This window comes from Ailuropoda melanoleuca, chromosome 5 (assembly GCF_002007445.2).
Source record: "Ailuropoda melanoleuca isolate Jingjing chromosome 5, ASM200744v2, whole genome shotgun sequence".
NCBI classification, from domain to species: domain Eukaryota; kingdom Metazoa; phylum Chordata; class Mammalia; order Carnivora; family Ursidae; genus Ailuropoda; species Ailuropoda melanoleuca.
The window spans coordinates 28,886,276-28,897,822 of NC_048222.1; the positions used below are offsets into that span (position 1 = coordinate 28,886,276).

Sequence of the window (11,547 nt, forward strand, 5' to 3'; positions counted from 1 at the left end):
TGGCATCCGGCCGGAGACAGCAGCAAGCTGCTGAGCAGGGCCCACAGTCTGGGCCGACACCTCAGCAGGCCCTGCTGGCTGGCCCCTGGGACCCCATGCTCAAAGCTACCCCACACTGGGTTTTGTCAGGGTCCATCCAGCATCTGCGGCCCAGGCATGATCATGGCCCTGCCACCCGCTCCTGTGCAGCGGTGCGCCCTGGAAACTGACCCCAGCCGTTGCTGTGAAACTCTGCTTTCAGCTACAGGCACGCACGTGTACGTGTGCATAAGTGCGTGGGAAGCGAACCAAGGTATTTTAGGTAACGTGTCATGGGTCATGGTTAAAAATGTCTGAAAAACAATCTCCTCCTTGCTAGTGACGGATTCAAAAATAGACAAGTAAGCAGTTCTGGCCAGCGGGGCCTCAAGGAGCGTGTCCCTGGCAGGTTCTGGAAATGTTTTCTCCTGCCCGTGAGAGCGACCGGAGGCCCATCTCTCCCCTACTGGTGGTGACAAGGCAGAAGTTGATCCCGCCGCTGCGGGACTGGGACCACAAACATCACAGGGAAATGGAACCAGAGACCTGACTATTCTGTACCTGGAGCCCACATGACTCTGGACTTCCACTCACAGAAACCCAGCTTGAGCCACTGGGGGGAGGAGGGCACTAGCGTTTGCCACCCAAAGCTCCCCAGTCAGCACTGATGCCAACAGAGGAGTGGGGTCACGCTTCCAGACCCCGTCTGTGCATTCCGCCACAAAGAGCTGAGCGCTGGAGCAGTGGCAGGAGGTGTGCACGGCCCCCTCGCCCGTGTCCTCGGGGCTGAGCTGCTCCCCTCCCCCCATAATGGATGCTCTGGGCCTCCTCCTGTGGCACTTGCAGGGCTCAACCCAGGACTCACCGGCTCTGCGGAGGGATCAGGGTGTCGCGCACGTGCAGGATGCCCACGTACGGGTAGCGCTCCATGTCCTGCTCCCAGTCCACATAATGGTCCTGGACCACGTCTGCAGGGTAGGACAGAGGGCACTGTTTAGGGCAAGGCCCTTCTGGCCGGTGCCAGTGGTCCTTCCCCCAGGAGCCACACACCTATAATCTTCTTCACCATCTCATACATGGCTTGTTTCCTCTTCTTCCAGCTTCCGCCACCGGTATTTCAGGAGGATGAGGAGCCCCCACAGAAAGGCCAAACCTACGAGGGAACGCAGGCCCCATTATCAGTCACATTACTTGTGGCCGTTTGGCTGCACGCCGGCTCTCCGCGCGGGCCAGCCGCCGTGCTGGAGGCTGTGGGTGAGCCGCACAAGTGTCCTGACTACCTACTACGTGCCGGGGCCCAGGCCGGCCTGCAGCTTACACAGGATGTGGGGATGCGGGTGGGGGGAGGCGGGCTCTGAAGCGGTCATCTTCCTCCCGCCGGCTGTCGCCGCAGAGGCCTCCCCAGCTGTCCAGATTGCGGCCCCTCCCAACCCCATTCCGGGCCTTTCATCTCCTCCCTTGTGAACCAGAACACGGCATTTCATACATATATACACGCGGGCCCTTTGTATTCCGAGATGCTGCTGCTGATAATGATGTCTGTGCCCGATGGCGCGGGTGAGGGGGCCGTGTGCATGCCCAGATGGCCTGTGATTTGTAACGCTGCTGTGTCTGCAGAGCCGGCAGCTTCCGTGACTCGGCCTTTCGCCTTCAGAGACACCCCGAGGTCTCTGCTCAAAGGCAGCCCCTGATGACAGGCCACAAGACCTGCACTGTGCTTTGCAGCTCAGCCCCCTGGGCCCTTCCTGCATTCACTGGGTACCTAGGGCTCCCAAGGAGATGTTTACATTGTTCACAGAGTAAAATCAGGCCAAGCCTCTGCTGCGCCTTCTCCTCCTTTGAGAGGCCTGCACTCTAGGGCCCTGGGGGGCGACGATGCTGGGCTCCAGCCAGGGCCAAGCTCCCCCCTCGGGGACACGGACAGTCCCCGACCCTGATCAAGGCTATTTTCCAGTTACCCTCCTGCTCCTGCCACCAATCTCTACAGGTAAGATGACCCCGGGCAGAGGCTGACTTGTTCATCTCCTCTGTCTTATTAGACAGACCTCAGGTTCACTAGACAGAAATGAACTCTCTCGGCCTGGTTTCTGTAACTCATCACCGATGCCTGGGAGTGTCACCGAGCTGGGCTCCGGGGGGTGCTGTGTGAGCAGCCCCAGCGGGCGACGGAGGGGGAGGGGCGGCTGAGGACTCACACCAGAAGAAGATGAGCAGGTTGGTGATGGCGGTGAACAGGGCACGGCTCAGGCGGCAGCCCACACCCATGCGCGGGCGGGCAGACTCCAGGCAGACCACTTTGTCCACAGTCGTTACCAATTCCGACGGGTCTTCCCCTTTCAACCTGAAACAGGACACGGGGCTGCAAAGGCGTTCAAAAGTTCCCAGGAGCTGCGGGATCAGCCCCATTTTAAAGTAGAAAGAGAAGAAAGGAGGAGCTTCGAGGCCTTTACTTCCTTAAATTGACTTGGTATCCCGGTTGCATGCTTTCCAGAAATTTCCCACGTTGGCTACTTAGAAAGAATAAAGCTTTAAAGACGGCAGCAGGCTTGCACCCCTACCGCTAAAGTGACGTCCCCCTCTGTTGGGTCTTTTGACAGCCCCTCTCAGCGTGTGGAAGATTAAACTGTAAATTGGATTCCCACCTCCCAGCATAGAGAAATGGAAATGTTTACTGAATCGCTGGCTTTGCACTGCATGGCAGGAACTGAAAGAGCCTGGGAGGGTGTGCTTTTCCTTGGTGACGGTGACAAGGAGGCACATAAGCTGTTTAAGTATAAAGGCTGGGGTGCTGTGAGGCTCGGGGAAGGACAACCCCCGGGCTCTCCGAGGCCAGGCCCCAGCTTCAGCGCCTCCACCCTGGCCCCTGAGAGGAGGTCTCAGGAGGATGGCCACGCCTGCTCCTTCTTCCGGACAGGTGACCATCTCGTGCTCCAGACTGCACACGGAATGCCCAGTATCTGAAGTGTCCCGATATCTCACGACCCACTTTGAACACTGGTCGTCTGAGCTGGCCTCGGCCACCCTCCCAACTGCCTTCCCCCAGTGTGAAAAGGCGAGTGCCATCATTCTTCTGTGCTAGCAGCTTTGGTGAGCGCTGCCGAGGATAAAATCCATATTCTCCTCCGCCGTTCCTAACACACAGGAAAATTGCTCAGCCACTCAGGGAAGCAGTATTTTTTTTTAAGCCAACGAATGTTAATCGTGCCCTGCATCCAGTTATCAAGCTTTAGGCTGAGCTGCCCGAGGGGCTTCTGGTGGAGGCACGGCTGATGGAATTAGTAGTCTGGGTGGATTAGAGAGGAGGGAACAAAGCCCTAGAGTATATTTGAGTATCAGGAGCTGTGGCCTGAACAGAGACCCCGACAAACCCTGGGAAACGGGAGGGAGTGCCAGCGTGAAGAACTGGGTGGGGCGGGGGGAGCATCGCTGGTGTGCCCCTCCCCCACAGGCTGAGCAGCCAGGTGGGGCCTTTCAGGAGGGTGAGGGGGCTTGCCATCTCTGCCAGCAGTGCTCCCCAGAGACAGAAATGAGGTCGAACTGCTCAGTCAGAATAAAATCCAGTATTTCCTTTTGCAGTGTCCATGCTGAATGAAACCAACAGACAGAAACATTTCATCTAAGAATGAAAACTAGCACCGGACGAAAGGAAGTGCAGAAAAATGCCTTCTCTAGCAATCCATGTGGGAACAGGGAATTCAAAGGACGCAGAGGGAGTTACTTGAAACGCTTAGCTGGAACACCAGGCTCACATCCTGACCCCTGGATTTTGTGTCTTATCTTGAAATGGCTCCTATGCTGCCCCCCGAATGCTTCCACCTTCCCTTGCCCGGCTGCCGGCTTAGGCCACGAGGACTCGGCCGGGGGGCCTGCCTCTAACTTCAGCCCCAAGACATATCTGTGAGCTCACGGCAGCCAGCCGATGGGTGAGGACCGTGCGCGCCGCCCCGTGAGGCCTTGCCCACACTCACCAGATGCCCACGTCCTTGTTACTGCTCAGTATCCAGGTCAGCGCCGCTTCGAACTTGGCGGACGAGTTGCCGGTCACATTCTGTGGGAGGGGGCGGGGGTTAGTGCTGCGTCTGCGCGGCCCAGCTGGAACACGACTCTGCCACTGCAGTAAGGAGGCCCTCTCCCGTGTCCTCCGCAGGCCCCAAAGCCCCGTTCTGCTAAACGCACAACAAAGTGGCAGGTGGAAATCTGGGCTGATGAGAGCCAGGGAAGCGCTCTGTTGGGAGGAGTCGATGCGGAAGCACACAAGAAAGCAACGCAGGTCTGAGGCAGCCAAAACCAAAGAACCTTCTCAAGGCCCAAAGCGTGAGCCAGAGAGCTGGCAGTTCACCTTGGGGAAAATGAAAAAAAGCGTGGGGATGGGGTGGGGGGGACGGGCAGTGGTCAGTCCCTGCCCCTCTCTGGGCCTCAGTTTCCTCATCTGGGAAATGACAATGAGCTAGGAAACCCCTAAGATTTCTGCTGGCTCCAAAGTTCCAGAATTCTATCAAACTGGGGCCAGGCCACCAGTCAACACACCCCGAGCAATCTGCACAATGAACATAAACCAGAGAATAGACAGGTAAAGTGTAGATCTGTAAAGCTGCTGGGAAGGGGAGAAAAGCGGGGAGCAAGTTACAGGGCCACTGAAAGAAGAGGCAGCCTGCACTGGCCGCACCAGCTGCCGCATGCGGCGGGCTGGGCTTCGCCTCACAGCTCACCTTGGACCAGTAACCCCTACTGCTGCCTAAACTGAAAGTAGCCTAACACTCAACCAAGTTTAAAAAGAAAAAAAAAAAGGGAAAACAAAAAAGCCAAAAAGCAAACACAAAACGAAAAGGGAAAAAAAGGCAGGGCTTGCAAGATCAGTACAAAAGCACCAGGACCTCTCGGGACCGGGCAAGCACCGCAGCCTACTTACTGCTAGGTACTCCTGGGCTTCCATTACAGGAATGCATTTGCTTTTTAGCTTCTCTGGATTTCCACATTCAAAATTACCTAGGAGGAAAAAACACACATTCAAACACAAAGAAGAGGTGGAAAAAAATTACTCTGAAATGGACTAAAAAAATGCAGCAGGAATCAAGCCATCAGCTCTGATGGGGAGCATGTGGCCCCGCGGCTCCGGCTTCTGTGGGGCATCTTCACTCTGCAGCAAGATCAAAAGCCACTTAGCTTGGATCGATTCCAGATCATTAAAACCTGACCTGCAAAGCAGTGCGGTGATTTGCATTAAATGACTAAAAAGCTGCCCAATCCTAAGGTCTGTTTGCAATTGATCCCTAAAAGGATCAGACAGATAGCTATGGAAGGTACCAGAATGGCACTATAAATAAACGCAACCTGGGAAAAAAGAAAGGCAGGGAGGCCGTAGGCACTGCAGGGATTCTGACCGTGACATAGGCAGGAGACCTGGAACTCCAGGCCCCGTTTTGAGGGGTTCTGGGGAGGGATGTCCAAAATGCCCCAGAGAGAAAAACGGTGTCTCTGTGCTGGGCAGTGGGGCCTCAGTGTGGTGCTCCAAGGGGCTGTTCCCTTCCATGCACTCTGGGTGACCACTCCCACCTAGGATGAAGCCCACCCAGGGCCACCTCCTCTGAAAAATCCCTGGCCTACAGCAGAATCTTGTTGGACCAAATCACTCTGTACTTGGGGGCCTGCCACAGCCACTGGCTCTTGATAGCCCACTATGGTCCACCCACCACGTGTTACTTCCCTTGGGTCACCAGACTCCTCGAGATCAGGGACGGCACATGGCGGGCCTGTACAAGATCCTGAACTCCCACAGAGCCTGACCGCTCTTAACCTGGCACAGCCTAGGGGCTACGGATAGCCAGTCTGTTTGCTGGGAAGGGAGTGGCTGAGAATGAACTTGAAAAATCTTGAAAATGAACTAAAGCTTATCCCTCCTATGCCGAAGTTGATCTTGACCTTATGGGACCTCTGAGATCAAGCTGGCTTTTCCTGCCCCGCCCCGATCGCCCTGCCTCGCTTAAGTCTGCCTGGACCACGGCCATGGTCTCCTGATGGGTTTCCTCCTCTCCCCTTTCCCATCCACATTTGATCAACAAAAGTTTGAAATGATTCTGCCTAAATGCACTGTTACACGCAAGCTGCTGTCACCTTTGCCTTCCTGGCTCCTGGCTCTTAGCACATCACTCCCTGCTCAGAAGCCTCCCTGGCACTCACTGCCCACGGTGACCAAGCCCCCGCGGCCTGGCATCTATGGCCATCCACAGTGGGGCCCAACCGACCTTTCCAAACTCCATTCCTTCTGTTTCTCCTTCCCCCATGAGGCCAACTGCTTCCACCATTGCCCCTGTCATTTCCTGCCTCTTCGGGCTCCGCCCTGCCCCCCACCTACGCAGAATCGATCCCTCTCAGGCTTCAGGGCCTGGCACAGACATCGCCTCTCCTGTGACGCTTTCCTGACTGCTCCAGCTAAAAGGCAGCATGTCTCCTGGAACTTCTGGCCTCTCAGTTCTCATCCAGTCACACCTCTTAACAATGGTCAGGGAGATAGGCGGCTTGTCTCTTCTGCTAGACCAGAAGCAGCCTGTGGGCTGCAAAGTCCAGCACAACGTTCTGCCCACAGGTGACCTCCAAGGTGGGGGGTGGCGTGGGGGGACTATGGCCGAGTAGAGCCCTCATTCCCTGCAGAGAGACCCTCAGGGTCGCCCCTGCCAGGCTTGTCAGAGGACCGGAGGCACGAGGCCCCTTGGTGGCATAAGCCAGGACTAAATATGGAGGGTGGGATGGAGGAGAAAGCTCTACCAGCATCCACAGTTTAAGACAGAGCTTCTCTAATTTATACTCTGCGGGTCTTTTGGAAATGCAGACTTTGATTCATAGGTTTGGAGGGGTCCACAGATTCTGCATTTCCAGGAAGCTCCCGGGTGACCCTAATGCTGCTGGTCCCCGGACCACAACTGAATCACTAAGGTTTGGAACATCCTCTTAGGCCAGAATTTATATTGCAAGCACCTGGGCCATGGAGAAGGGCCCCTGAGGCCTGTGATGCTGTGAGCTCCCACTCCACTGCTCCTCCAAGGAGCTCACAGATGCCTCCCTGACCACCACCAGCCTCCTGCCAGTCAGGAGGGAGGTGGTGGCAGAACTGAGGCCCACAAGACCGGCCCCGAGGGCTGAGGGCCCAGCACAGGCCCAGGCAGCCTTGGTTCCCGAGCAACAACTTTAGACAAGGGTGGGCCCCACAGGTCAGAGGTACCTCCAGAACATCTCATAAGACTGAATAGCGCCGTCTAGTTCTAGTGCCAAGTATGTTTCACTCAGGGCACAAGCTCTGGCCATTCACCTGTGCCTTTAGCAAGTGATTCTGAGAGGTGTGGGGAGCTGATATCTCTGGCCTCAAAGAACAATTTTCTAAATAAAACAGTAGGGGAGCCTTCCGGATGGAGACTTTTTAGGGGATATTTCGTGGGGGAGGGTGAAAATGCCCTCCTCTAGAGCACGGCACTTACTTTTCACTTTGTAAAAAAACAACAACCCCCCCAAAAAAAAAACCGACCCAAGACCACTTGGTTAGATAAGGAGACAGCTTCTGAGAGGATAAGGGACTTGTCCAAGGTCCTGCAGCCAGACGGGGAGATCAGGACCAGAGGTGACACCAGAGCCCTGGCAAGCTGCCCACCGTGCAACCCCTGCCACCTGCGTAGGCCTCTTCCTCTGGCCTGGCCGACCATCTGTACAGGGAGGCCCTCCAGGTCAGAATACAGGAACTGAGGAGTCCTGGGGCCTGGCCCCTGCCAACGCAACACGAACCCCCAGAGCATCACCTGGTGGGCATCCAGAGAAAGCAGAAAGGCTTGTGCATGGGCCAGGACCCCTGGGACCCATAAAGGGGATGTGAGAACCAACTGTAGGCTTAAAAAAGATGTGTCTGAGTGCAGAAGTGGGGAAGGCAAGACTTGGTTTCCGAGTATGTCTTCTGGGAGATCACGACAGAGCATCTCAGCCACCTGCCAGCCAGCCCCCGCCTGGCAGATGAGTGTAAGAGCCCACAACCCTCACAAGGAATCTCGGGCCCCGAGACGTGCACTCACCGGCTTGGATGGCCAGGAAGTTGTACAGCTCGTGCAGCAGCTCCAGCAAGGCCGCCTTCTGCTTGGCCTGACAGAACTGCAAGGGCACAGGACAGGCAGTCAGCAAGGAGGGGCGGGGGATGGGGGCTCCGTCTCTCTGGCTGGACCTCCTTGGCTTCACTGTCAGTGCCAAGCGGCAAGGAACCCCTCAGGACCCACATTCTGCAAAGCGGTGGGTGCAGGGACAGGCTGGATGGGTAAATATGGTTAACCGTAAAGCCTGAGGTGGAGCTAAAGGCAGCACGGTCACTAAAGGGCGGCCATCCTGGAGGCCCCCGGCCTCTGTCCTGTGGCTCTCGCCGGAATAAAGGCCATGAGGCGGGGCTGCGGAGCAGAGGCGATGTGGCTGCAGGGGGCCGCGGGGGGCGGCGGGGGCTGCAGCAGTCGGGCCTCCGCAGCGGGCCCGGCAAACGCCGCACCACTGCAGTCTCGGCTCCCCTCGGGCCACTCCCGTCTGCTTCTGGAGAGTCAGGTGTCTACATTCTGCCCATAAATCGTCTGCTCTGTGGGTGAGCTGCAGCAAAGGCTTCACCTTAGACTGGAATATCTCTAGACACTGTGAAGCTCCAGGGGACGAAAGTCATCTGTACGAGAGCAGGAACAGGAATAGAGGCACGCCTACATCTGCACTTGTAGCAGAACCGACGCCATTTTGCTAGGCTGCTAGCTTTAGAGTATTTGAATGAAAGGCTGCTCTCCTTGAGAGTGAATGACAGGCCATGGGCTGCCGTGAGTCCGCACTGAATCTTCACTTCAATCCTGACCGCACCCCGATTTCTCAGACGAGGAGCTCAAGGTTTAGAGACCTGCTAGGCCCCCACGATTCCCTAGCTAGCAACTGCTGGAGCAGGTTGGCTCCAAGCCTATACCGCCCCCTTCAGACCTCCTCTGGGGTGTCACTGGGCAGGGCACCCAACTGACGCCAAGGGTCTGGACTCGGGGCCTAGCTCACGACAACTACAGAAGGAACCACGGTCCCCTTCCTTCTCACTTGTTGCCCTCATCTGCAATGTGCACAACTACAGAAGGAACCACGGTCCCCTTCCTTCTCACTTGTTGCCCTCATCTGCAATGTGCAGGACTTGGTTTCTCATAGTCTCAGAGGCCAAGATACGTCTCCTTGTGTTGCCTAAAGACCCAAAAGCCTTTAAAAGGTACAAAGTGGCGTAACTAAGATTTACAAGTATGACCATTAACGTTCAGAAACAACTCTCCAGTCTGTAAGTAGAAGCAGGTACCCAAACTACCTTTTAAAGACGAATGAGATGGGAAGTGTTGATGATAAGAAATGTAATGAATACACAGGGAGATCCCAACTCTATAAACATATGTACACAGACAAGAGGGAAAGGAAATGCCCCCAAAATGTCAACGGCGATCAACTCTTGGTGGCAGAATCATGGCTGATTTTGTCACATTCTTCAAATCGTCTACACTAAACATCTCTTACTGTCACAACCAGATAAACAAACAAACAACAAAAGCGGTCACAATTAACTCTGCTCCGAACTCACCAACACTTAGGCAAAGCAGGGCTGATAGCACCTAAAGGGAACAGAAGGACAGAAGACACCAGACCACGAGACGGCCTGACTGAGACAGCACACCCACTCCCAGCCTGTCCACACGTTTTCAGCAGCACAAAGGCAGAAAGAAAAACGCTAAGTGTCATAGTTGGCTGAGAAGGAAAAAAACACGTATATCTGAAACTCCAATGCCCATCTGGGTTCTGGGGGAGCCTGAGCCACACAAAGAATGAGACTTTCAGCGAGAGCCTCACCAGAGCCGAGAAGCATCTCCCAACCTGCCTGTTTCTGTGTCCACCCTTCACGAAGGCCAAGAGCATCCTGTGAAATCTCAGCTCAGTGGAGCCTGCCGACAATGCCCAGACCCTGAGTTTCAAAGCTCAGAGGTTGCAAGGCCCCAGTCTGCTCACTGAGCACATTTTCAGCAAGGCCCCGGACTGTGCCTGTCAGGGCTCACTCAACTGGGGCAAAGAACCAAGAGACAGAAACCAGAGAAGTCTTACAGACTTGTTTCCCGTTTTTGCTTTCAGGGTTCAAAATTCTCGTTTTCCTTCCAGCCACTACCTATTTTTCTGGGCCACTTCCTGTAATCATCAACTGTGGTTTTCACGACACAAGGCAGTTAAATTAAACTTAATATGAATCTGTTTTCACAAAACAATTGAGAGGCAAAGATACTTGGTGGATGAACGCAATAAAGGAAATAAAACACCCCCAAATGTATAGCAGAAGCCAAAGAAGAGATAAAACCTATTATCTGCACCAGGGAACCCCTTTGGTAACATGGGTAAGAGAGTGAACTCATGACACTGTGTTGTTTCTTTCCCAGCCCCTGGGCTGCCAGACGTGGAGACTGAGGCCTCGGGAGAGGCCTGGCATTGCACACTTAATAATTAGACTACTAAGTCATGCCCTCTGGCAGCAAAAGGCTCCTCCTGGTAGGATTTATGACCTGAAAATTTACTGCCTTCCATCTTCCCCAGACTATCACCTGTGCCAGCATCCCAGCTCCTGGCTAATGCTTCGTGCATGACTCATAAATGGATGGGGCTGCTAGCCTTCCCCAAATATTATTTGTAGGGAACATTAAAGCTTCATAAAACAAATCTATCGACTAGGAGGGCTAATTCTACTTCAGATATATTTAAAACAACCCCCCCTCACCTCATGATGTTTCAGATCCAAACAGCACCGTCAGCCACAGACGTACTACTTGAGGGAACGTGGACCTGAGAACCCCGCCTCCGGATGCTTAAAAACTGCCAGCCCTTCCTCTGGAAGCCAGGGAGCTCGAGAAGTCCTTCAGCCCCAACCTACTGCATCCCCCTAGATTGACTTAGGCAGAAGATCAAAGTCCCCAGCGCTGTGATTGATGGGAGCGCTTCCGTAACAAGCCCAGGGTTGGATCTTCGGAGTTCAATTCTCTCTGTTTCAAGTACTCCTTTGCCTGCCACAATTGAGTCTGACACAAACATCACAGAACATGAGGTGATTCTGGTACATTACAGGAAGCACTCCTGAAAATGATCCTATTATGATCTTTTTCTGGGCCAGTTTACCTCCTGACGAGGCTAACATCCTTGGGAGGAATAACAACAGCTAGAGAAGAAACTCAGACTCACCTTATCTGTTTTGCTCGCACAGTCCACTGGCAATAACTTCACTGAGACCAAGAAAAGAAACATAGAGGAAATTAAAAGTGTGAGTTGAGGAAAAGATTGCAAAAAGAGACCACTCTCAAAATTCAGGGGAAGTAAAACATTACCAACATAAGGGTGGGGATCAGGAAGATGTCATCTAAATGGGGGCACTTTTAAAATGCAGACAGTAACATGTAAGGGTTTCCCAATCCTGGATTAGGAACTAGGACGAAGACAGCTGGGTCCGAGGACAGCTGGGTCCAAGTCCTCGCT

At 54.4% G+C, this 11,547-nt stretch overlaps 1 protein-coding gene across 1 annotated transcript in view; it reads right to left on the reverse strand.

Annotated features, from left to right (window-relative positions):
• The window catches only part of LEMD2 (LEM domain nuclear envelope protein 2), a 23,347-nt gene extending 12,105 nt beyond the window's left edge, over nt 1-11,242 (reverse strand). The window contains exons 1-5 of the mRNA XM_034660565.1: nt 9,889-11,242; nt 8,070-8,145; nt 4,928-5,004; nt 3,987-4,066; nt 2,214-2,359 (exon numbers count right to left, since the gene is read on the reverse strand). Coding sequence (XP_034516456.1) covers nt 2,214-2,359; nt 3,987-4,066; nt 4,928-5,004; nt 8,070-8,145; nt 9,889-9,954 — 445 coding nt within the window. The 5' untranslated portion in view covers nt 9,955-11,242. The remainder of the gene's footprint in view (nt 1-2,213; nt 2,360-3,986; nt 4,067-4,927; nt 5,005-8,069; nt 8,146-9,888) is intronic.
• Nucleotides 11,243-11,547: the final 305 nt, after the last annotated feature.